Below are 26,332 nucleotides of genomic sequence, written 5' to 3'. Positions count from 1 at the left end.
AAATCAACTGCTTTGGACTCAGCCACTCTCGCCAGACAAGAACAGAACTGGATGGATTATTTTTTCCTTCTTATTTGAGCCCATAACTTTTTTTGTCAACAAACAATGTTCTTCTATTCTTGACACGATTCTGGTACAATCGAAATTGTATCATTCTATAGTGCATGAAAAGAAATTCCTTCTGTATCTACATTCAGAGAACCTCCGTGCTTGAAATTAACTAAATTGCCAATTATTATCACACAAGTCAATGTATATGTTATATGCATGCATTATATATTTCAGGAAAGCCAGTTTCCTGAGCACAAAGGATAAATACATAGGCATATATATTACTGACACAGGCCAACCTCTTTCATATTAAAGAATTTTGAACTTAATGAGGACAGTACTAACTAAACGCAATACAACTGCTATTAACTCATCTACCTGCTTACTATAGACCAGTATCATTTCTCTTCTATTTTGAAGATTATTCCCTGCCAAATCTCATTGCTCATAGTTCTCAGAACTTTATAAATGATGTTCTATCAGTAACTGCAATGAGGTAAAGTATCTCAGCACTGGTGAACAAACAATATCCAGAGACAATCCTGTTAGTCACTCAGAACATTTCTCAAAATTCAAACTCAGATACTGGTGTGAGTACAAAGGCTGTACAGAGTTAAACATGACTTGGGTCATGCAAAAGACTTCCTCGCTGATTTTACCAACAAAAAATACTGGCGTCGTTCTGGGCTAAAACAATGAAAATGACTGTTCGAGAAAAAAAATCATGTATCAGTCAACAATGGGAGACCGCACATTTAACAAGCCTACAAGTGACAGCCTACAACATTTTCAAAAGATTATGTGAACAAATATTTCTGATTATTTTAAAATAAGTGGAAAAAATCATTTCTAGTATAAAATTTTATTTCCTCTTTTACAGACTCTATTATTAAGGTTACAAATGCATTTGTCTTAGTTGGAAGAACTGCATTAAACATGATTGAAGAATAGAATAGTTTTCCAAAAGGGTAATTGCTGGTGTAATGATACCATTTTGGGACACCTCAACTGACAATACTTCTCATCAGTGCAGTTACATTTTTATTTAAAGTTAATGCTGACAAAAATTAAACTGGATACATTTTTAATTACACGTGTTATTGGTTAACCGTCAGTTCCTAAACAGTAGTTTCGAGAGTAGAAAAATAGATGAAAAATTAAAGCAATTCCAATTTGTTCAGCATGGATTTCTTCAGTTCCAAGTCTATACCTGATGCCCACTATGAAAAGCTTACCATCAATTCCATTAAAAACAAAAGTAATCTATCACATTAAAACATTTAGCAAAGTGAAGCAATTCCAGAAACAAAAATCTATTTTAGAAGGGAACTTAAGGCAGGCATTTCTGAAATATATTTATTATATTAGTGCTTTGAATTTTAAAATAAATCTACTTATGATTTAATGAGATTGAAAAAACCCAACATAGCCAATTCCATCTCAATATATTATAATCAGTTTCAAACTTATATGGGTCTGACTTTCTCAAGCCAGTAGTCTCCTTCATAAGGATCAGTTTTTAATGCATGTCTAATGTCAATGGCAGATTCTGGCTTGAATTTTAGTTCAGTTCTGAGTGGGGATGCAGCAGAAGATTTCCTACTGAGTAAAATCAAGTGAGAATATTCAAGTAAGTGAAAAAGTGAGAAAAATCAAGTGAGAATATTATAGAATCACTCAAGATTGTTTTGTTTATGCAAAGAGTAATCAGACTGGCCCTTCAGAACCCCACAAAGAGTTTAGTCTCAGTTTTCCAGAAAAATTCCTTGGAAATAAAAAAACTAAACTGCTGGGAGAACTCAGCGGGTTTTGCATCAGTTGTAAAGGCAAAGGGATGCTCTATATTTCCAGAATGAGAGTTTTAATGGAAGAGAGCCAGTATAAAGGAGCAAGAGCGAGGGGTGAGACAAAGCTGGGTGGGTAATTGGTGGAGGACAATTAGGCAGATGAAACTGGATGGGGAGGAGAAAGGGAGCACCAAGATGTAATAGATGGAACCAGGTAGGAGACGGGGAGAGAATAACAAAGGTGAACCAATCGAGAAGAAACCCTGGTGGATAGGTTCCATCTGCCCCATCACCCACAAACCTATTCAACAGGGTTTCTTCTCCCTTGACTCCTGTGCTGTCCTCTCCCCTCTCTTATATGGTTCTGTGTACCCACAATTCCTCCCTTATCTGTGTCCACCCATCACATACCAGCTTCTGCCTCTACTCTTGCTCTTACTTCTATACTCTGGCCATCTTTCCTCAGCAATCTTAGACCAGGTACAGAACTACAGCCTCTGTGCTCACACCTATGTTGCTCAGTCCACTGAATTCTTCCAGTTACCTTATTTGCTTTGCTCCAAATTCCAGGTTCTGCACTCTTGCATTTCCAAATTTCTTAAGAATTCTGACCTGAACTAGTGGAATCTTTCAGCATGGAAGAAAGCCATTTTGAATGCATTGGATCTTTGAACTAAATCTCCGGTTAGCCTTGATCCTTATAGCCCTGAATATTTTTATCTTTTCAAGTATATAAGTAGTACCCTTTGCTTCCAACTACTATATTCCGGATCAGCGCATACAGGAGAAAGTTACTCTCCTTCACTCTATTACTCAATCCCAGACTTTCTGGTCTCCATACAATTGACATAACTCTTTTTAGTTTTCCTCAGGGTCAAACTTTGCCATTTCCTGAATTAAAGTCACCCTAACATCTTTCCGAAACAGTTAAAAAAACCTTCTTCACTACCACCGTCCCACAATCCATAGCCCTCATTACTTTCAATGTCTTCCCTTATGAAGTTGTACTAACTTCATCAATGAAAGGGTGAAAGCGACTTGTGACAATTGTACAAACAGTTGCTATTTCCGAAACTGAACAAAATCACTGGCTCCTCTTTTACAGACTTCGAAGAAGTAAAACGTACAGTAGGTGTTCAAATGCTTTGTTTTCCTTTCTTTTGCAAGTATTTAACTTATCACAACTTAAAAGTGCCTTCTTGTTTTGCCTGGCTTAGAAAGGCATCAGTTGATTGAAGTCAAACATGTTTTAACAAGGTTTTTTGATTTAACAGCCCCCAATATACCACCCTGCACACTCTCTGAAAATAATAAGCAAGTCTACAAGTACCTCCTATCATGGAACTGTGCTGGTAGAGGTAAAATGACAAGAGGATAGACCATCTTACTCATTTTCCCTTAGGGAACCTTCTAACAGCAAGGTAAATGTTGCTTAGGGTTAACCTGTGGAGTTTGGCAAATTTGGTTACTGGGATTTCCTTCTAAATCCATGAGGCAGGACAGGAAACTCCATATGAATCGAATCTTTAAGTTAGTCAGTTTAATAATACAGATGCCCAGACCACAAGTACAGACCACAGCAGCGCAACATGAAAGGACCCAACAGCTGAATTTGAAACATAGACCATGCGACCTTCTGGGTCTTGAACCGTCCTGAAGTTTTTAACCATATGTTCAGAGCCATTGAAGAAGATTTCTTTAGGAAATGCATTGAGCTGAAAATAAAATAAAGATAATATCATGTTAAGTTTTCAAGTAGTAGTTTTTTTAAAAATCCAGTACATCATTTTTTCATGAAATTTTCACTCCAAAAACGGAAAGCACAACAAACCATGCGTTATTGTATGACATAATCCACACTGAGCGGTGTTAAGGTGGATAAGAAATGGACATTGCAATGTGCAATCCACAGCTACAAAACAAAAGCAAATTTACCAGCCTTAGAAATAGTGAGATCAACTTCCTCTGCAACAAAAATGATATTGGATTGAATGGCCATATTCGATGGTAGACGAAATTAGCTGACCCAAAATTCTAGTCTCTGAGAACATGGCAGGACGTCATTTAGCATCAACTCACATTGCAATCCCATTTCTCCCAGGCATATGTCTGCTGGGGTTTAGGAGAGTGAGAGGTGACTTGACTAAATCATACTAGATACTTTGACATGGTGGATGTACAGAGGATGTTTCTTCTTGTGGGAGAATCTAGAGCCAGGTGTCACCATTTAAAAACTAGGGATAGTCCATTTAAGATGCAGATGCCTCATGCACAAGCCATACCTGATCATTGTTCCACTGAATGGGTTCTGCAAACACCGTCCAAATCACTGCTTCACTGCAAGGTGGAGTCGTTAATGAGCCTTGATAACGGTAATATTTTTTAAGCTTTTTTTGATCGGGAATCATATTTTTCAATGAAAATTGTTTCAGCTTGGACATAGCACCTAAAAGGTAGCAGAGAAAGAAAAGGGCTACTATAATGATATCAAAACAACTTATCAATGATTTTCAGTTTTACACTGTCCAATATAAAAAAAGTTAGAACATAAATTTCAAGAGCCATGAATTTGCTTATACCATCAATTGCTTAACACAGGAGTTCTAAAGACTCCATGGATGTATTAATTGTGTGTGCTGGACTCTAACTTAAACAGAAGGGAATATATAATGTGATACACAAAAATACAAAAATACAACTGCAGATGCTGTGGATCAAAGAATATGTACACGACGCTGGAAGAACTCAGCAGGTCAGGCAGCATCCGTGAGAAAAGAGTAGCCAATGTTTCGGGCCGAGACCCTTCATCAGGAATGGGGGGGAAGAGAGGGCCGAAGCCCAGTAATAGAGATGGGGGAGGGGGAAGGGCAAGAGGCGCCAGGTGGAAAACCAATCAGAGGAAAGATAAAGGGGGAAGGGGATAAGCATGAAAGAACTGTAGAGATAAAGGAGCAGGAAGTTGAAAGGGGAGAGAGGCAGAGAGGGACCTAGGATAGGAGAAGGGTGAGGGGGAGGGAATTACCGGAAATCGGAGAATTCAACATTCATACCACTGGAGGCTACCCAGATGGTAGATGAGGTGTTGCTCCTCCAACCTGAGTTTGGCCTCATCATGGCAGTAGAGGAGGCCATGTGTGGACATATCGAGATGAGAATGAGAGGCAGAGTTGAAGTGGGTGGCAACCGGGAGGTCCTGTCTATTGTGACGGACGGAGCGTAGGTGCTCGACGAAGCGGTCCCCCAATCTGCGTTGGGCCTCGCCGATGTAGAGGAGGCCGCACCAGGAGCACCGGATGCAACAGACAACTCCAGCAGACTCGCAGGTGAAGTGTTGTCTCACCTGGAAGGACTGTCTGGAGCCCGGAATGGTGTTAAGAGGGGAGGTGTGGGGACAGGTGTAGCATTTGCGCTTACAGGGATAAGTGCTGGGTGGGAGTTCTGTGGGGAGGGACTGCTTCATTTTTACCATGGATGTTCAATCCTTATACACCTCCATCCCACATCAAGAAGGCCTCAAAGCCCTCCGCTACTTTTTGGATAACAGACCCCACCAGTTCCCCAGCACCACCACACTCCTCCAGTTGGCGGAGCTTGTTCTAACTCTCAATAACTTCTCCTTTGGTTCTTCCCACTTTCTCCAGATCAAGGGCGTAGCCATGGGCACTCGCATGGGCCCCAGCTATGCCTGCCTCTTTGTGGGTTATGTGGAACAGTCTATGCTCCAAATCTATACTGGCACCACTCCCCATCTTTTCCTCCGCTACATTGACGACTACATTGGTGCTGTTTCCTGCACCCATGCTGAGCTCGTCAATTTCATCAACTTTGCCTCTAACTTTCACCCAGCCCTTAAATTCACTTGGTCCATCTTCTCTCCCCTTTCTTGATCTCCTGGTCTCCATCTCCGGAGACAGACTATCCACTGACATCTTCTACAAACCCACTGACTCCCAAAACTATCTTGAATATACCTCTTCCCACCCTGCCCAATGCAAAAATGCCATTCCCTATTCCCAGTTCCTCCGTCTCTGCCGCATCTGCTCCCAGGATGAGGCTTTCCATTCCAGGACTTCTCAAATGTCCTCTTTCTTTCAGGATCGTGGTTTCCCTTCTGGCATCATCAAAGATGCCCTCACCGGCATCTCCTCCACCTCCCACACTTCAGCCCTTAACCCACCCTCCCTTCACCACAACAGGGACAGGGTCCCCTTGTCCTCACCTACCACCCCACCAGCCTCCGGATCCAACACATTATCCTCCGCAACTTCCGCCACCTTCAACAGGATCCCACCACCCAGCACACCTTTCCCTCCCTACCCCTCTCAGCTTTTCGCAGGGATCGTTCCCTCCACAACTACCTGGTCCACACGTCCCTCCCCACAGAACTACCACCCAGCACTTATCCCTGTAAGCGCAAATGCTACACCTGTCCCCACACCTCCCCTCTTAACACCATTCCGGGCCCCAGACAGTCCTTCCAGGTGAGGCAACACTTCACCTGCGAGTCTGCTGGAGTTGCCTATTGCATCCGGTGCTCCCGGTGCGGCCTCCTCTACATCGGCGAGACCTGACGCAGATTGGGGAACCACTTTGTCGAGCACCTCCACTCCGTCCGTCACAATGGACAGGACCTCCCGGTTACCACCCACTTCAACTCTGCCTCTCATTCCCATCTAGATATGTCCATACATGGCCTCCTCTACTGCCATGATGAGGCCAAACTCAGGTTGGAGGAGCAACACCTCATCTACCGTCTGGGTAGCCTCCAGCCTGGTGGTATGAACATTGAATTCTCCAATTTTTGGTAATTCCCTCCCCCTCCCCTTTCCCCTATTCTAGGTCCCTCTCTGTCTCTCTCCCCTTTCAACTTTCTGCTCCTTTATCTCTACAGTTCTTTCATGCTTATCCCCTCCCCCCTTTATCCTTCCTCTGATTGGTTCTCCTCTAGCCCTTCCCCCTTCCCCATCTCTATTACTGGGCTTCGGCCCTCTCTTCCCCCCCATTCCTGATGAAGGGTCTCAGCCCGAAACGTTGGCTACTCTTTTCTCATGGATGCTGCCTGACCTGCTGAGTTCTTCCAGCGTCGTGTACGTATTCTTCTAACATATGATGTGATGCTGGATAATTCAAATTCCTATGACAGTAGTTTTCAACCCCCAAAAAAGTTGATTTTATAACTGTAGAAATCTCAAAATACACCTGCTTTTAGTTGGTGGGGGTAAGGTATAGGTGCCAGAAACTTTGAATATGTACAATGATAGTTTACTGAAATTCAGGAATCCTTCCAGTTAAGGGAATGTGAATATTTCTTTATGAAGGAAACGAGTATCATTCCAGCAATGAGAGAAGTAGTCCTGATTCCCTCGGGCCACCAAGTGAACCTTCTCCATCTGTCTGAGTGTTGCCCTTCACTATGAGAAAGCAAAAATACAAACAGAAAACAACAATAATAAATAAATAGTAAGTTATACTGAGAGCATGTGTTGTAGAGTCCTTGAAAGTGAATCCATAGGTTGTGGAATCAGTTCAGTGTTGGGGTGAATGAAGTTATCCTCTCTGGTTCAGGAGCTCGATGGTTGAGGGGTAATACCTGTCCTGAACCCGGTGGTGTGGCACCCAAGGCTCCTGCTACTCAGGAATGAGAAGGGAGCATGGCCTGGCTGGTGAGGTGGTGGTGTGCATAAGCAGAGGCATGATAACGAGAACTAAAGGAATTATCGGACTCGCCACAGACCAAGAGCAACTAGATTGTTGAAAGAGAATAGAGGCTGAAGCAAAACAAAATGTGGAGAGATCAAGAGATACTATTAGAGGGAGAGATTACCAGAAAGTTACACAATTGTTATTAAGATTTACCATTATGTCGAACTTTGTTCAGAGCTTCGATCACATTTTTGCTTCCATCATTAGCTTTTGCTGACTCCTGAAAAAAAAGATCAATAGAAACTAAATAGCACGTGTTTAAAATTCAAAAACAAGAAGCCTGACCATCTCAGCAGGTGAGTGGAATCCTTTGCTTGATCTCAGTGTGGGTAAAAGTAACAAAGATTGATATTAATCTTCCTGAGCCGGATGAGGGCCACTAGCCACTAACATCCTGCTGTAAGCCCCAGATATCAGCACAGTCACATTTGGGCTTAATTGTGAGTTTTCAATGTGAACAAACTGGTGCCACCAGGGGCTTGATTTCCATTGGTTCAGAATCAATTAATGGGATATCAGGAAGTGGAGCTGGTGGTGCACGGATACCATATATGCTATGGAGCAGAATTCCAACCGGGAATCTGGAAGCTTCAATTCTAAGTAAGTCTCAAGACCATTACAGACCCACCTAGCCCTTCAAAAACCCATTTGAAGTTTTGGACTTTCATCAACTCTGTGTAACAAACAGCTTCGCCAGATGAATCCAATCCACAACTTTGATGAAATGGGATAGGGTTTGGGTTTGATTTAGAGGTTTTTAGTAAGGAGGAGGGCCTGTGAGAATTGGGGGGGGGGGGGGGAATGCTCATTTCTATTTTTAAGTAAATACTGTAAAGGTTCTTAACTCCTTCCCACAGCTTCTCTCACCTTAGGTAAGGAGTTGAGTTTGAAGAACCAGTCCTTCCTCTGTAAATGCGGACGTTAATCAGAAATTGTCAATCTTACTACCAAACCAACTCCCCACAAAGACCTGGCTGTACCCCTTTGTCTCCCCCCACTTATCTTGATCACGGGTGAGTTTCCTAACTGTTAAAACTTCCCTCCATTGAGTCAAATAATATCCCTCACAGTCAATAAGTTCTTGGGAGGAAAGTCACTGTGAACCCCACACTTTTAGAGCATATTTTCCATTCCACATGGGTGGAGACTGTATTAATTAGTAGAAAATCACATCTGATTGAGAATGAATGGGTTACAGCTGAAACCAAATAAAACGCAACTACTCTCCGTAGAAGGCTCAGGGTTATTTTTTGTTGACTTTGAGTCTGTCATAAAGAATGATTCAATCAGGTTTGCCCTATTACTCCTGAAGTTTAGAAGAATAAAAAGTTACCTCAATAAGATATAGTATTCTGAGCAGCACTGATATGGTAGATGCAAAGGGATGTCCTTTCATGAGTCAAGTTTAATGAGCATAGTCTCAGCACAAAGATCTAGCCAATTAGTACCAAGGTGAGGAGAAAATTCCTTACTCAGAATTTTGTAATTTCTGGAACTCTAGAGAGCTTTGGATATATGGCAAGCCTTAAGGCTCATCTCAAAGGAATTTGGGATAGAAAGAGAAACAAGAATCTGACATAATCTTCCTCAGAGACAAAGAAGGGTGGAGAGACTAAATGGGCTACTCATTACATTTTTATTTCTCAAAGCCTGAACATGCTGTCATGGTGGAAGATTTTTAAATCAGTTATTATCGGTGATAACTGGCTGAAAAGCCACGTGGTCAATACTCACAATAATCATAAATCCCAGCACAGCCAGACCATCTGAATGTCTCAAAGCTTCGTCCAGCGAATGGTACTTTTTATTCATGTGGACTATATGTAACTGTAAAAGACACAATCATGAAGATAGTAAATTACACTGAATGCTGCGCATTCTTTTAATTCTTAAAAACTAGGAGCAGGATGACATCTAAATCACTGCATTACTAAAGTCTAGTGCCTTTCTCTCTCTTAAATTTTTCCTTATTTATCAGCTTCCAGCACATACAACCTTTGCATCTCGATTTATTACCCCTCCGGGTTCCTACTCTAACTTCACTATCCCATTCCCACCAAGCCCATCTTCCCACCCCCCACGCTATCTGTCTCCATCTGCCCTTTTCCTCTTGCCTGTTACCACCTCCCTTCAGTGAACACCTACCGCCCCGTCTCAACGCCCCCTCCTTTTCATACTAGTCGCCCTCTCCACTCTCAGCCCTAACACAGGGTCTCAACCTGAAATGTCAACAATTCCTCCCACGCCCACCCACACCGCCCCACCCCAACAAAGGCTGCTCGCCTTGCTGACTTCCTCCTGCAGATTGTGTGGATTTTTTTATGCTCCAGATTTCAGCACCTGCAGTCTCATGCCTCAGCTGAGGATATGTTGGGTTGCAAAAATTGGTCCTTAATGGATTATAGCGTGTGAAAAACAAACCTTCCCTCAGCTGGGAAAAGTGGTCACTCCTCTGCCCTGAATCAAGTGTACAGGGACATTTTACTGCCCAATGCCAAATCTGTCTCAGTTAATGTGAAGTTAGCCTGAAGCAATTTAAAGTTCAAAGTAAATTATCAAAGGTTGTTGTTAATGTGTCCCGCTCGCTGTGAAAATGGGGACACCACCCTTTCCCTTGCCAGGGAGAGAGAGAACCTGTGGGTTGTGGAATGTCGGATGGAATGCAAAGTCTTTGGGGTAACTTTGGTCTGTGTCTTTGCTACTGCTTAGCTCAAGGTTGGGCTTGGTGCTGATACCGATGCTTGCTTTTTTTGCCGGTGGGGGGAGGGGGATTGTTGCTTGCTGCCGCTTACGGCGGGAGGGGGAAGCTGGTGGGGGGGAGCTTCGGGGTTCTCACGTTTAACTGTTGTTCATTCTGTGGTGCACTTCTCTGTTTTTGTGGATGTTTTGCGAAGAAAAAGCATTTCAGGATGTATACTGTATACATTTCTCTGACATTAAACTTGACCTTTGAACCTTTGATGTCACCATATACCACCCTGAGGTTTGTTTACTTGCCGAGATTCACAGTAGAACAAAAAAATGCAATAGAATCAATGAAAAACTGCACAGAAAGGACTGACAAGCAACCAATGTGCAAATGAAGACAAACTGTGCAAGTAACAAAACTAAATAAATAATACTGAGAACATGAGTCGTAGAGTCCTTGAAAGTGATTTGATAGGTTGTGTTCAGCAATCAGTTCAGTGGTGAGGTGAGTGAAATTATTCACACTGGCTCAGAAGCCAGTTTTGAAGGGTGAAAAAATGTTCCTGAACCTGGTGGTGTGGGATCTAGGGCTCCTGTATGAAATGAATAAGTCACCACCACAGGCAGAGCTGTCAGGGGAGAAAAGGATCAGCCATGATTGAATGGCAGAGCAGACTCAATGGGCCAAATGGCCTAATTCTGCTCCTATGTCTTACGGTTCTACCCAGATTCTGTTGCATTCCAACATAACGAACTGACTAGATGGCTAACAGTTGGAGTAAATGCAGAATGATTTCAGCTACAGCTATTCTCTGGAAATGTCCACACAAGATGCAACGAGCAAATGTTTCGGGCAAAACAAAGCACTTTCCCAAGCAGAGGAACTGGATGGATTCAAGACCTTGTTTCCACAAATAAAAACATTACTCTTGAACATTGAACATGTACTTGTCTTACCTCCATGGGGTACTGCACCCTATTTATAGTATGTTCTGACCCAGGGAGAGTTGTCGTTCCCCAGTGATAGTGGAACTGAAGTGCCTTGAATGTGCCAGGAAGACCTCCACCACTAATAGTGATGTCTCCTTCTAAATTCACCTGAACTATAAACAAGAAAACAAATTGGAAAAAAAAGTGAAAATACACATGTAACAGCTCACCGGCCGTTAGAATTGCTAAGACATATCTTTGTTTAAGTCCTGGACATGTGACTCTTGTTTTTAACCCCAGAGTCCTTCTTCCACACAGTCTCAACATAACATGGAAACCAGGATTCCCTCCATGGACTCTGACTGTATTTTACATTTCCTCATTAAAGCAGTCAGCATAATCAAAGACCCAACCCTCCCCAGTCACTCTCAGTTCTATCTCCACCCGCTGGGCAGAAGATACAAAAGCCTGAAAGCATGTACCACCAAGATCAAGGCAGCTTCTGCCCCACTGTTATATGACTATAAACAGTCCCTAATGCAATAAAATGGCCTCTTGACCTCACAATCCACTTTACGCCTTACTGTTTACCTGTATAACTTTCTCTTTACTGAACACTTTATTCTACATTTACATTATTTTACCTTGCATTGCCTCAATGTACTGCTGCAATCAATCATTCTGCAAGAGTGGTATGCAAGACGTGCTTTTCACTGTACACATGACAATAAAACCCAAAGTCCAATTCCCTGATCTTCATTGTTTGATTAATTAGTAAATAAAATATTCAAAGAGTATTAATTACAACATAATGTTCATCGTGCTTTCTTCCATTTTACCAAGACCAGTAAATTAAACTTTTATATCAAGAGAGCCCAATGAACCTACTCAGTGTCAAATGGTTCTTTCTTAATATCTTTCAGAATGAACTGTTTTGGGGTTGGGTAGATAGAGTGGATAACAAAAAAAAATGGATACACAAATCATTAGAAGTTGCAGCACAGCACCTGATAACGATAATAACAAATACGTTTGTATTTGAGAACTAGCTGACACTGAAACTTCTGATCAATCCTGGTAGAAAACCAGATTTTCACAGGCAATAGCAGCTGCACAGGAATAAAATTAAAGCTCAGCCAACCCCTTCATTGCCAAAGGTAAAGTGATCTCCAAGCTGTTCCTGTCCAGGACTCCATTTCACTCCAGTTGCCATTGCATAGCCCATATTTGCCCAAATTTTAAAACTTCAAGCCAATGCCAATCCCTTGAATCCTTTACTTTCTTCCTCTCCCTGCTTCCATTCAAGCTCACAGAGGCCAAACCACTCTCCTCGTTTCTCTCAGCCCTTCACAGGAGCATTATTTCCCCTTATACTTGGTTGGATACCCCCTGGAGTAAGAGGACCACCACAGCTGCACAGTGACAAAATACTCAGCACCAAACTGCAAACCACTGATCTGCTCCGGCTCAAACTGGTCTGAACCAGGTCCTAGGAGTTATTATCGTATACTTAGCCAGCCCAAAGCAAGCATATTCCACATGGTTGGCTTGAGTTGAGTAGGAAGTGTCTGCATTCTAAATACTTCTGGACTATGAACATATAGATTAAAAATATTCTGCTACTTTTATCTCTTCCTTCAAATCCTTTCTGTAAGATGGAATGAATTTGGAGAGACAACTTACCTGAGTGCCCATTATTTCTAATAAGCCATTCCATATTATCATCATCATAGCCTTCAAAGTTAAAGGGACACAAAGAAGAATTGAGCTTAGCTTTCCCAGTTACAATGTTAATTGGGGACTGTTTCTTCTTTCCACATGTTTCAAACTGAGTGTGCCAATTACTGGGTCCTAAAAAAGATAATTCAATCCATTTTTCATGCAAAAGCAAACTTCTTGTGAATGTTAGCAAAACAATTACCACATATACATTGAAGACATCCTCGGGAATTAAACACATAGAACAGGCTGGCATACACAGAGGTATTGCCAAAGGTTGTCAGCTATTGATGAAATGTTGAAGAAGGGTCCCTCCCATCTGTCTGTTCAGAGAAAAGTAGAAGATCCCACGGCAATAGTATAGAAGAGCATATATCACAGTCAACGTTGGAGACCAAGTCATTGGAATATTTAAAGCAGAGGCAGACATATTCTTGATTGGGAAGAGAGATGGGGAGAAGGCGGGATATTGGGGTTGAGAGGGAAAATGGATCAGCCATGAAGGAACGATAGAAGAGACTCAATGGCCAAATGGCCTATTTCTGCTCCTGTACATTATGGTCTTATACCCTACAACCAAGAGAAACAGTTGTCATTTCTCTTGCTGTATCAACTACTGCTTTAACTGCAAAATCATGGCAAGAACAGTAATTGAAATGTTTTAGTTCCTTCCTGGGATGCAGATATCATTTATTATTCCTGTCCCCGATGTAGCAGACACTTTATTTAGAGACACAGGGTGGATCAGGCCCTCCCAGCCCAATGAGCTGTGTCACCCAGCAGCCCACCTGTCTAACACGAGCCTAATCACAGGGCAATTTCCAATGACCAATCAACCTAGTAACTGGTATGTCTTTGGACTGTAGGAGGAAACCAGAGTATTCAGGAGAAACCCATGCGATCACGGGGAGAACGTACAATCTCCTTACAGACCGCACCGGAACTGAACTCTGAACTCCGGATTCCCAAGGACCGCTGCACCACCATGGTGCCGCACTTGACAGCCTATGGACGTAGTTGACACTTAACTGCAGTTCAGGGACTGGAGTCAAATATGAGCCAGTTCAGTAAAGATGGCAGATTCCTCTCTGTGAACTAGGTGACTGGGTTTTTACAACAGACTGGTAGATTTAAGGTTACCTTTACTGAAAGATATACATTCCAATTTTTGACACTTTAGAATTAAGACAAAATATTTATATATGTGTTATAATGGATGACATTTGTATGCAGCTTGCAAGCAGTGAAATTCAGTCTTCTAATAATACCACCATCAAACTGCAAGATCTATCTCTGAATATTTACTTGAAAAGACATTTGTAACCATTTAACGCATTGCAATTTAAAACAGCATAACATCTATACAACCATGAGGGCTATAGGTTACTCTAGGTCATTTCTAAGGTAAGGACATGTTCAGCACAACTTTGTGGGCTGAAGGGTCTGTATTGTGCTGAAGGTTTTCTATGTTTCTAACTGTATTACTGTTTCCATACAATTAATTTATACACTTCAAAACTGGGGAGAAAATTGGAAAGTAGACAGCGTTACAACAGCATGTTAAGTCAAACTGAGAAGCAGTTTGACTGATTGATCCAGCAGGTACCACAGGAAGGGGGGGGGGGGGGTCTTTTTCCAGTGTTTTGTTTACTGTAGAGCTCCTGACCTGAGCCCAACATGACACAACTGAGAATAGTTGGTTCCAGTGTCAAAATAAAAAGATTTAAGTTATTGTGCTCGAGGCAGTTTTAACTTTATTTCAACTAGACCTCATTGCTCATGGATTCTGCTCTGGTATTCCAGGAGGAGTCACCTACAGGTTTTTCAGTAAGACATCTTTCTTTGCTGTTGTGCTAAAAATCCCTAGCAAATGGCCAATGTACCATTTGCCTTCTAAATTTCTTGTCCTGTCTTGTCTCACGTCATCTTTATGTACAAGGTCAACCCATTTCTTCTAAACACCAGCACCTCTCAATTTCAGCCATTTAAAAATAGACTCTGCATTTTCTATTGAGAATGAACTAAGTGCACTCAGTTTTATGGGTTATAGCTAGAGATGTTTAGAGTGAGGAGGCTAATGTGGGACAAGCAGATTCTTACATTGATGAGGAGGGAGCTGTTGTGTTCTACTGGCAAATGGGCAAGAAGAGATGCTGTACAGTCTCTTTTTCACTAACTTCTCATTGCCTTCCATCAAAGAGACCAAACTGTCAGTATCATCCCAAATGTTCCTTTTCTATTTTGAGTGATCTTAACCTAAGAGTTCCCAAGAGATAGTATGGAAGTTACATTCCACCCCCCCCCCCCCCCCCACCAGCTCCCTGTCAGTACCTCCAGCTGAACTTTGTCTTTTCGTGTGTTTCCCCCCTAGCCGTCAGTCTGTGGTTTTGTATTGCCATGTGCTTGTTTGTTTTCATGCCCCAGGTGCTCCTGTCCCTGCTCCTGCTCTACTCCAACCTCTGTATTACTGAGTACTCTGCCTCTCACCTGTTTCTCAATATTGCCTGTATTGCTGCCACTTCTGACTCATTGTGCTCCACCTATCATCTGCCTCTGTCTATTGCTCAGTGTATTTCACTCCTGTGTTTTCACCTGTTTGTTGCCAGATTGTGCCAGTGAATTTTCCTGAAGCTTTCCAGCATTCGTCTATCTATCTGAATAATGACTCTGCCTGTTTCCCCGACTCTGGTTTTTGGATTTCTCTGGATATTTTGATCTCTGCCTGAACTTCGACGCCAACTTTGTTTGCACATCGGGATTTGTTTCTCAATTAATATCACTGTGTGCACAATACTGGGTCTGCGATTGGATCTCTGCTCCAGTGTCCTGACACACCCAAACAAATTTTGAGAGAACCCTTGCTTCACTTCGCCACATCATCTTGATAATGGCCTTGACAAAGTCAAAATAGTATACCTGTTTTGGGAGTGTGATTTGAGGACATGCAAGCCATATTACTGGCTCACCAGAGCTGAATGAGAGTAATTAAATGCTTGATGATAAAGATGTTTGATCTGGGAGTAGATATTTCATTGGCTTGCACAACCTGCTAGTGGACTTGGAAGTTTTTATGGAGACAGCTTAGAGGTACAACTCCAGTACCTTTGAACAGTAGGCAGTCTTTGTCTCGTAAGCAAATAATTGATTTTGAGGTCTTCAGCTTTGAGCATTTTCCTTCAGAAAGGCAAGTGCTGTGCTCTCATTTTGGCAGCGAAGGGTGATTTCATCAGTACCCATATTCACTAAGAGGTGATTCTTCAGTTATGAAAAGTTCCCTATTTTTTTCAAGACCTTAGAGCATAGAACACAGAACATGGAACGGTACAGTAAAGGAATAGGCACTTCAGTCCACACTGTTATGCTGAACAAATTAAAACAAATGGCCAACTGAACTAATCTCTTCCTGCCTTTACAATGTCCAAATCCTCCCATTTTCCTCACATACGTATGCCTATCTAAATGTCTCCAAAAAGTCCCTGATGTATCTGTGGACTTTCTGGTCCCTTCTCGTGGACTTTCAGTGAAAGAGTCAATGTTGTGCAGTAAGGACAGAGAACTGTTCTTTGTGGATATTTAGTGGAAGGTCCATTCTCTTGTAAGCTAAATGACAATGACTTGGAGCTCTGGGCACTGCAAAAATCAGTCTGAAGAGTACCTCCTATTTATCTTCTCTCTTTATGTTAACACAGAATATTCTTCTTTCAATCAAGGGCCCTCCAAACTGCTGCACCATGACAAGGTGCCAGTCTATGCATTGAAAAGCAAGAGACAAAAAGATAAACATGACCCTCCCTTATTTCATAAGATTTTCTTTTTATTCCATCGGTTGCTGGTCCTCAAAGCATGTGCTCTGGTACTCCAAATATTAACAAATTCCTAAGTTATTTATTGCACATTATTTTTTTAAAAATCCCATTCTTGTGTTTAAATCAATCTGTGCCCTTTTCTTTCCCTGTTTGTTTAACCTCTTCAAACTCAACAATGACTATTCTTCCAACTCTGGCCCTTTGGCATTTTATGAATGGAATAAAGGTTTGACTGTTTTCCTCATTCATAAATTATTATTGTATTTAGATGACATGGATCGAAATTACACAATTAACTAAATCAAAGCAGTACAATGAGTGATGTTGGTAAAGTGAATCAGAATCACATGGAAAGTGATTCTCTAATCCAATCCGGATGTCCTTACAGTGGCTGTCTACAATTTTTCATAATTTTGTTTTAATCTGAATCATATGGAATTTCCTTCAAGAGGACCATAACCTTGTCGTGGTTTGGACACATGCGTGCCTCAATGACCCAGAGAGTTTCGTTGGCTGGAGTCAGGGCTTTATGCTTTGGCACTTGGTAGGGTCTCCCATGCCAAACAGGTCAAAGGGTAAGAGGCCAGACTAAGTGGCCCCACCTGTCTTCCAGGTTAGGGAATTCAGCTCAGGGATCAACAAATCTGACTAGTAAAACAAAACTGTATAGAATCAGCAATGGAAATTCCTTCTACATCTGAGTGCGATGGTATTCCTGAGTCTCCACATGGGCCTTGCATGACTGACAGTAGTGACAGCTGAGAAGGAGCTACTGATGGGATGAACACTGCCAGAGATGGAGGGCTTCATTACGTGAGCAATGATTAAGTATATAGAATTTACTGATATATTGGTAAGTATAACTGATATATTGGATAGTCAGAGGCTTTTTCCCAGGGCTGAAATGGCTGCCACAAGAGGAACAGGTTTAAGGTACTTGGAAGTAGGTTCAGAGGAGATGTCAGGGCTAAGTTTTTTATGCAGAGAGTGGTGAGTGCGTGGAATAGGCTGCCGGCGGTGGTGGTGGAGGCGGAAATGATAAGGATCTTTTAAGAGACTCCTGGATGGCTACATGGAGCTTAGAAAAATAGAGGTCTATAGATAAAACCTAGGTAGTTCTAAGGTTCATGTTCGACACAGCTTTGTGGGCTGAAGGGCCTGTATTGTGATGTATGTTTTCTATGTTTCTATAACAGAAAATGCTCAATATGACATTCCAACTTTGCGTTCTAAGGAATAACATGACTTTAGCTCCTTACCACAATGCACGTCTTGGGAGTCATAGCACCAATGACCTACATGGGGAAAAAAAACAATTAGCTTATGACTTTTTGCATTTTATTTGACACCATCCCTACCTTGGCTTCTCCACCCATTGTCCAACAGTTACAATGGAAATCCCACCAAATTTACAATGGTTTTCAAATAAATCTTGAATATTAACTAAATTAAAGTACTGGGGTTTGTTTGTTTATCCTCTAGAGATTAACAGAAACTATTACTGGAATTGTTCTTGTGTATTCTGCCTTAACTTAAGAAATAAAACAGAAATTGATCCCCTTATTCATTTGCACTTATGCCCCCAATTTCACTCAGTGATCAATGAATTAAATGTGTTTACCCTCTTTCTTTCTGAACTGTGTAAGCAACAATAGCCAGTATTGATTTGGCACTGCTACTAAATAAATAGGATATAAATTCCGAATGCATTCTTTCATAACTTAGAAGTGATGTGGGAGTGGGAAGGCTAAGTGGGAGTGATGCAAGAAGCTAGGAGCTCATAAGTGGAAGTGACTAAGAGTTGAAGAAGATGCAATCTGATAGGACAGGACAATGGACCATGGAATTGAGGAGAGGAGATGAGGAGAGTATTGGCGAGAGGAATGTATGGGTGGTGGTCAGGTCAGGGAGGGTGGGGGAGGGGAAGAGATAGGCTAATGGGACTGGTGGGGGAATAAAAAGTTTGGACCTAAGATTTGGACCTGCACAGGCAGAAAGCAGTGTCTCTATCTATGCCTTGAAACCATTCTCTAATTGTAAAATCTCTGTTAGGCCACATTTCTGATTTCCCTTCTCTGAAGGGAACAGGCCCTGTATATTCAATCTGTGTAATGATAATAAAATGCCATATTCTATCTGCTGACCGTTGTTCTTTTTATTAAATACCCATTCCAGAACTTAATAGTCCACTGTGTGGTCTTAACATCTGACAATATTGACAACAGGCTTCTATAAACTTTAATTTTTTTGTATATCAGTTTTCTTTCCTAAAAATTAACTCGCAAATAATGTGGTGTTTTAAGTATGAAAAACACAACTCCCTTAAGATTACACCTCACCGTTACTAAGTAACTGTAATTATACACATTTGGTCTATTGAAATCGCCGTAGTGGCACAAGATATATTGGAAGCTAAATATTGCTCTAATCCTGTGACACCCAGCAGCTTTCTGCAAAGATCCACATAAACATTTATTGGGCCGGTCTTTCCCGTCAATGACAAAGAGAATGTACCTGTCGTCGAGAAAGATTAACGCTGACCTCAAAAACAAGTGCCCAGGGCCTTGCAGCAATGCATTGTCCCCTTTAGTGCGAGTTTCCGAATGCAACAAAACGCTCTTACTTTAAATCACTAAATAGATTCAAGCATTCTGAGAGGAATGAAATAATGATCGGAACACGCAAATAAAATTAAACGCAAAAAGAACTGGGGAAAAAAACCAGAAATGATGAGTAATATTTTGCTGAACAGTTGGATTGACCTGCTGCGTGTTTCACGCTCGACGAGCGGGAATCTCACACCTCACTACACAGGTCATCGCCATACCCCCGAGACACCTACAGTCACAGAACCCCGCAGCAGAGACACGGGTCAATCAGATACCACACCCATGCTGACCAAACCTCCTTAATCCCATCTGCCCACATCTTTTATTTTGCCTCATAGCGGGCACTTGATACAGATTTATGGAATGTGAAAATATTATTTTCAAATACATTTATTTCAAAACATTGTTAACTTACATATCATAGGTAAAATATTAATTGAAATCAAGAAAGCAGTTAGATAGATAGATACTTTATTCATCCCCATGGGGAAATTCAACTTTTTTCCAATGTCCCATACACTTGTTGTAGCAAAACTAATTACATAGAATACTTAACTCAGTAAAAAAATATGATATGCATCTAAATCACTATCTCAAAAAGCATTAATAATAGCTTTTAAAAAGTTCTTAAGTCCTGGCGGTTGAATTGTAAAGCCTAATGGCATTGGGGAGTATTGACCTCTTCATCCTGTCTGAGGAGCATTGCATCGATAGTAACCTGTCGCTGAAACTGCTTCTCTGTCTCTGGATGGTGCTATGTAGAGGATGTTCAGAGTTTTCCATAATTGACCGTAGCCTACTCAGCGCCCTTCGCTCAGCTACCGATGTTAAACTCTCCAGTACTTTGCCCACGACAGAGCCCGCCTTCCTTACCAGCTTATTAAGACGTGAGGCGTCCCTCCTCTTATCTTTTCTATTTAATTCGCGATGGATATGGAAACCATGGCTGACGCAGAAGTGAAAATTTCCCTGCCTGAAACCTTAATGCACAACTGAGTCCGGCACCGTTGCGCAGCGGCTAGCTCGAACCCACCCCCCACCCCATGGGGAGTCAATTCTGTCCGCTACCTGTACGGAGTGAGTACATTCTCCCGAGAGCCCGTAGGTTTCCTTCCACATCCCACATTCCAAAGACAGGCTAGGGTTAGAGGGCATGTTACGTCGCGCCGGAAGTGTGGCGACACTTGCGGGCTGCCCAGCACAATTCTCGCTGATTGGACTTATCGTAAACGGTACATTTTCAATTGCATGTTTCGGCGCACATTTTACAAATAAAACTAATCTTCAAATCTTTCGTGGCGGCCAGAATGCTCTGACCGCCGGCATCACCCGTACTGCTGGACGGAGAATACGGCCACGCACATTGCAAGCGCGCTTTCCAGCCCCGTGCAATCAGCCTCTCTGCAGCCAACGCGATCTGGGACATTGTTTTAACAAACGATTGAAACATGGAAATGATCATTCCGAGAACATCCGGATCTATTCCTAATCTTTTTCTTCCCACCCCCCCCCCCAACTCTTTCTAAAATAAGTTATCATAATTATCAATTATGATCATTATCAATAATTCTCACAGCGGTGAGAGCGCGCCAGTAGTTGTCACGTTGTCACCCAGTGTTTCTGGGACTTCCACTGGGGAAGGCTGCAACAGCGTCGCCAGTGGAAGAACAAGGTACCAGTGATCTCAGCTTCTGGATTTCGCTATTTAAGGTTTCGTGTACAAACACCGAAATAATATCAAGTCCTTGCACCACCCCAATCCGATAACTGGTTTTCCTGCTCTGAAATTTGCATGCAGGACCTGCATAAAATCGGTTAATCTATTGCATTTCCTTTATCTGAGCTAATTAGACTGTTGTTTGCTGTTCGGTAAACTCCTTTGTTAGTTCCACGGGTCAATGCGTTCAGTGGTCTATTCACCTGTAAGCAAGATGTACGCGCCATTTACACCGCAGTTCAAGATTAACTGTAATATTTTAATGACTTCCTAAGTTAAAAACGAATATTAAATAATAGGCTCCAGGAGATTTATTTCGATCTGGGCTACGTAAAAATGACCACTGTCGGATGGACTATTACTTCTGTTGTAACGAGCCAATCATAGGCGCAGATTATCTGAAACAAGGTTCTGTGTAGAATTCTGTCTCAGGGTTTCTCTTCAATGTCGTACATCGTGTTTATTATTTATATTTCCACTGTTCCCCTGCGCACTTTTTGGTGGCTAAGGCTCCTCCCAAAGAGTTTGACTAAAGCAGGATTGGGGATCCTAATGCCGATTTTATCATCAACAGAGATGTGATGAAGAATTAAGATCAGCAATAGTCATCAGTAGATAAAATACCACTGCAGGAAATGCAGAGAAAGGGTAATTACTAAAAGAATGAAAACATATCTGGACACAAGAAATTCTGCAGATGCTGCAAACCTTGAGCAACGCACACAAAATGCTGGAGGACGTCTACATGTCAAGCAGCATTTATGGAAAGCAATTAACAGTCGAAGTTTCGGGCCAAGACCCTTCATTAAGAGCTTGGAGACGTTCAGTTCCATAAAAGTCTAGCAGTGATCTATAAAAGTGGCTGATTAGTTATTCTCCTGACGTTCTATGTATTGTAGTAGCGTTCTTATCTGACTCAAATCTGCAAACCAACTCAGAATGAAAATTCGCTGTTGCAGTCTGGGTCTCTGTAACTGAGACACTTCTCAGAAGAAAGATCTCGATCTGCTGACAATTATCAACATTTACGATGTTATTTCATATTATTTTTTTAATTTTTTGATTGTGTAGAGATTGCGTTCTTATTCAAAACTAAGAAAGTAGCTAAAACTATTCCCGCCCTTGTTCTAAAATGCAAATCATATCCACATAAAAACAACAAACAAGTGAAAATCTGCAGATGCTGGAAATCCAAAGCAACAACCACAAAATGCTGGAGGAACTCAGCAGGCCGGGCAGCATCTATGGAAAAGAGTACGTAAACAGTCGACGTTTCTGACCGAGACCCACGTGTTAACTATGTTTTCTTGCCATTATCGGTTATTTAGCCTCTCGTTGTTGTAGCCAAGATGCCAGAAAGCTTTTGTAAACCATATGACAAAAACAAAATCTGTTACGTTGTTCTATGTCATACCCAAGCGGTATTCTGAACAAAGCGGAATTCTTGACAATTTGTGTCTGGATTAAAACACCAAAAGTAGTCTTTGTTATTTATAGCTACTGGATGGAAAAGAAAGTGTTCGGTCACCCTCACTCCACCATCAGCAGCCGCAGCTTTTAACGCTGGTTAGCTCAGCTCATCGCTTTCCCAACCACGTGAAGGGTCTCCACCTCCTAGAGTCAGCTATCCATTCGCCAACCGATCTGCCAGTCACCTCAGCTCCTTTCTGTGTTGCTTCAGATTACAACGTCTGCAGCCTCTTGCATCTCCTATTTGGCATTATAATCAATCAAGTACTTCAAATGCAGCAGCGACAAAATATTTCAAAGGGAGATTTTTCTACCAATGTGTATAGTTGTATCTACGGAAGTGTCTATTTAGATTGTTGCTATATAGCCACTTTAGAAAGTCACACTGTCCTGGTTGTTGCCTTGAATTTATTAGACTGGCCTTTTCTTTCTCGTTTTTCTACTTTTATTTCCTCTCCATTCCCGCAGTAATTTTAAAAGATTATCTTTAGCTTTAAACAGTCACCAGATACCCCGAAGTCATGAAGCCAGTTTAAAAATACAAGACGTTCTTTATACCTACAGATCCCCCGTGCGTCTCGGAGTCCGAGGGCAAGGCTGTCTGACTTCAACGCTGCACTATACATTTATCAGTGTAAAATAAAACTCATACCTACCGTCCACGTAGCCTGCAAGAACATGCAAAGACGTTGTTAAAAAAATGAAGTGACATGTAAGAAAAATTTTGTTTGTTTTGGCCAGCCTATGGTATTAAATGTCAACTGTAAAAAGTCGTAGTGACTTGCAAGATTTTAAATGCATTTGGACAGGTGAGAGAAGGGGGTCAGTGTTGAGCTTCTCTGGAGCATGAACAAATGTCGCTACAGTATGTAAATAGTTCGGAAAATAAAGAGCTCCAATCAATCTGTAAAGCCAGTTTAAAAATTTCAACGTAAAATAATCGCCTGAAGAGGAAGCAAATTCATCAATAGAATTGTGTGTTCCTAAACCTAAATGAAACTAACGGAATTACATAGAACTTACAATGGAGAGGGGTTTCTAACCAACAGGTCCAGTAACGTATACACGCGCTACACACTTTTCCATTCACTCTATACACCTTATCTCAGTCCTTCAATCTAATTAGCCTTGTACTTTCATCAAATAAAGCCGGCCGGTGATGTAGCGGCAAGCGCACGGGGCTTCGAGGCGGGTGATCCCGGATTCGAATCCGGCTTGCTTTCCGTCCCTGTCGGGTTGAGCGTCGACCTCGTTAAAAAAAAACACAGGCAAACGCTAAAGAAACGGCAAGGTTACCGCCAGATGTGCCAGGAGCCGCGGAGAAGAACATCATCAAATAAGCATTTGGTTAGCTTCGTCTAGACACTTGGTAAACTGCACCGGTGTAGATTCTCATGCCTCTCAAGATGAACGAAAACTGGTCAGTCAAAGTTTTGCTCTTCCGTTTTTTTTAAAAGAAATAATACTCAAGTCTCCTCAGTCTTTTTTGATAAGTGTACCCTAACCATTTTAAGATCAGGCACATCTTTTCAGGGCTTCCGATATTTATTTTATAATATTGAGACCCAACTGTGCTTAGAACTTACATTTGTATACCGTCTTATTTTGTCTAAGCAATAATATTTCATAGACTAATATTTTAGTAAACAATACATTTAATCCCACTAGCGGGTTTCATTTAGTTATTACATGTCAAAAGTATCTTCAGATAAATGACACTGTGAAGATCACACATTTTTCAAAAGAGAGAAGGGAGAATGAGGTGCACTATTCTGGCTCTAAGCGACCTCTGCATTTCACAAATACTCGGCTGCAAGCAGAACTAAGATTATCTGACGGTTAATTAAGAGTACAGAAGATTCTCCAGTGATATTCCAAATACGTTTTAAAAAGTCACAATAACTTGCTCAGGGTCTTATCATAATGTATGTGAAGTCACAAGTGAGCAGTATTTTTCTTTTATCTTATAACATCTCTTATAGGTTGGAGAAGAACCAGGGGGAGGGGGAGGTTCCAGTTATAGTGGTCCTTGGAGGAACTGACAACATAGGCATGGGTAGGAAAGAGATTTTGCTGAGCAATTATGTGGAACTTCAGGTATAAGTGAAAAATTGGAACCATAAGGGTAATTATCCTGGATTATTACCTCTGTCACATGCAGATTAGTAGAAGGTAAATATTATTAATGAGGTAGATATGAGGCGTAACACATGGTGTGATATAAAAGGGTATTGATTCATGGGACACTGACATCAATACAGAGGAAAGAGAGAACTATTCTACTGGGAAGGGCTAAGCTGAATTTTGCTAGGACCAGTGATCTGGTAAATCAGATAAACAGGACTGTGCATGGGGCTACAGGGCTCTGAACTGACTAAGAGAAGGAAGGGCTGTAAGAAGCTGAAATTGAATAAATCAAGAAGAAACATCAGAATGATGACAGAAGATTGTGAAGATGAAATGCACAAACCAGGTTTGATTTCCTGGGGCAAAAAATGTAAAGAAAACTATAGAGCAGAGAGAAATGTAGAGTTAGTAACAAATGTAAAATGTCAATGCTTAACAGTTCTTACTTAAATGCATATAGCATTTACAATAGACAGATGAGTTGACATATGAATATGACCTAATATCTGGAATGGAGTTGAGGTTGCAAAGTGGCTGGGACCGGGTGTTCAGTATTTCAGGTTATACAACATTCCAAAAGAATTGTTCAAAGGGAGAACAAGTAGAGCAATGTAATCAAAGATATCAGAATGATGGTGAGCTATGATATAGAGGGAGTGAACAGTAATGTAAAATTAGTTTTTATTGAAATCATGAGTAGCAGGAGCAAGAAGACACAGGTGGGGGTGCTCTATAGGCCTCCAGGATGAGATTTTTAAATAGGGTGGAACATAAAGAAGAAATATTCAGGCCATGTTTGAGGGCAACTGCATTTACCTGACAAGATTTTAAATTACATATTGATTAGACAAACCAAATGGCAAGAGTATCATGAGAGAAGAATTTGTGAGGTGTGCCAGGAATTGTTTCTTTGGAACAGTATGTTACTGAACCTACCCATAGATGGGCTGCTTTAGATCTGGATACTGTAATGAAGGATTAATAGTCAACAGGATTAATAACCATAATATTGTGGAATTCCAGGTACATTTTGAGGGAAAACAAAGAATCAAAACTATAATCTTCAAAGTCAGTTATAATGATGGAGTTGTCTATAGGGGACTGGGAAAATGAACGAGGAGACCAGTCAGTTGATAAACGGTAACAGATATTCATACAGCTGTCCCTAACGTTCAAATGGAATCTATCCAATTTCGAAAGAGAAATTCCATGAGAAAGAGGTGCAGTCTGCATTTAACAATGAACGTCAAGGATCATGTTAAATTGACCATGTAGGGCACAAAAAGTCCAATGGCAAAGCTAACACTACAAGTTTCCATGGGTACATACTGTAAATGGGAGAAGTTGGCTAGGGTGGGTATGGGATCTCTAGAGAAGGAGACTGGTGAATCAATAGCAAGAAAGAACAAACTGGAGATATGATAAATCAACCTTTTGCAACAGACATCACCATGACAAACACTGCAAACATCCTATATTAACCGATTGGCTAATTTTAAATAACTTAGAAAAATCCCAAACACGATGGATAAATTATTAGAACAACTGACAATGCTAAAGGTGGACAAATTGCTGGGACTTGATGCCTTCCAGCCACAGATTTTAAGAAGATAGTGGACTTATTGGCTGAAAATTTTCAAACTTGCTAAATTCTGGGAGAGTTCTGACAGTTGGTAAACAGCTAATGGTACCCCTTATTCAGAAAGGGATGGAGACAGCAGGAAG

General features: G+C 41.4%; 1 protein-coding gene across 1 annotated transcript in view; it reads right to left on the bottom strand.

Moving 5' to 3' along the window:
* Positions 1 to 101: 101 nt before the first annotated feature.
* The window catches only part of ca4a (carbonic anhydrase IV a), a 30,120-nt gene continuing 3,889 nt past the window's right edge, over positions 102 to 26,332 (bottom strand). Inside the window, exons 2-8 of the mRNA XM_073053542.1 lie at positions 17,944 to 17,979; positions 12,843 to 13,010; positions 11,187 to 11,332; positions 9,276 to 9,368; positions 7,695 to 7,761; positions 4,121 to 4,284; positions 102 to 3,553 (exon numbers count right to left, since the gene is read on the bottom strand). Of these exons, the coding sequence (XP_072909643.1) occupies positions 3,374 to 3,553; positions 4,121 to 4,284; positions 7,695 to 7,761; positions 9,276 to 9,368; positions 11,187 to 11,332; positions 12,843 to 13,010; positions 17,944 to 17,979 (854 nt within the window). The 3' untranslated portion in view covers positions 102 to 3,373. The remainder of the gene's footprint in view (positions 3,554 to 4,120; positions 4,285 to 7,694; positions 7,762 to 9,275; positions 9,369 to 11,186; positions 11,333 to 12,842; positions 13,011 to 17,943; positions 17,980 to 26,332) is intronic.

The sequence above is a fragment of the Hemitrygon akajei genome, chromosome 8 (genome assembly GCF_048418815.1).
Source record: "Hemitrygon akajei chromosome 8, sHemAka1.3, whole genome shotgun sequence".
Classification (NCBI taxonomy): domain Eukaryota; kingdom Metazoa; phylum Chordata; class Chondrichthyes; order Myliobatiformes; family Dasyatidae; genus Hemitrygon; species Hemitrygon akajei.
The sequence above is the reverse complement of the archived record's forward strand: the minus strand, read 5'-3'. Positions and strand labels throughout refer to the sequence as shown.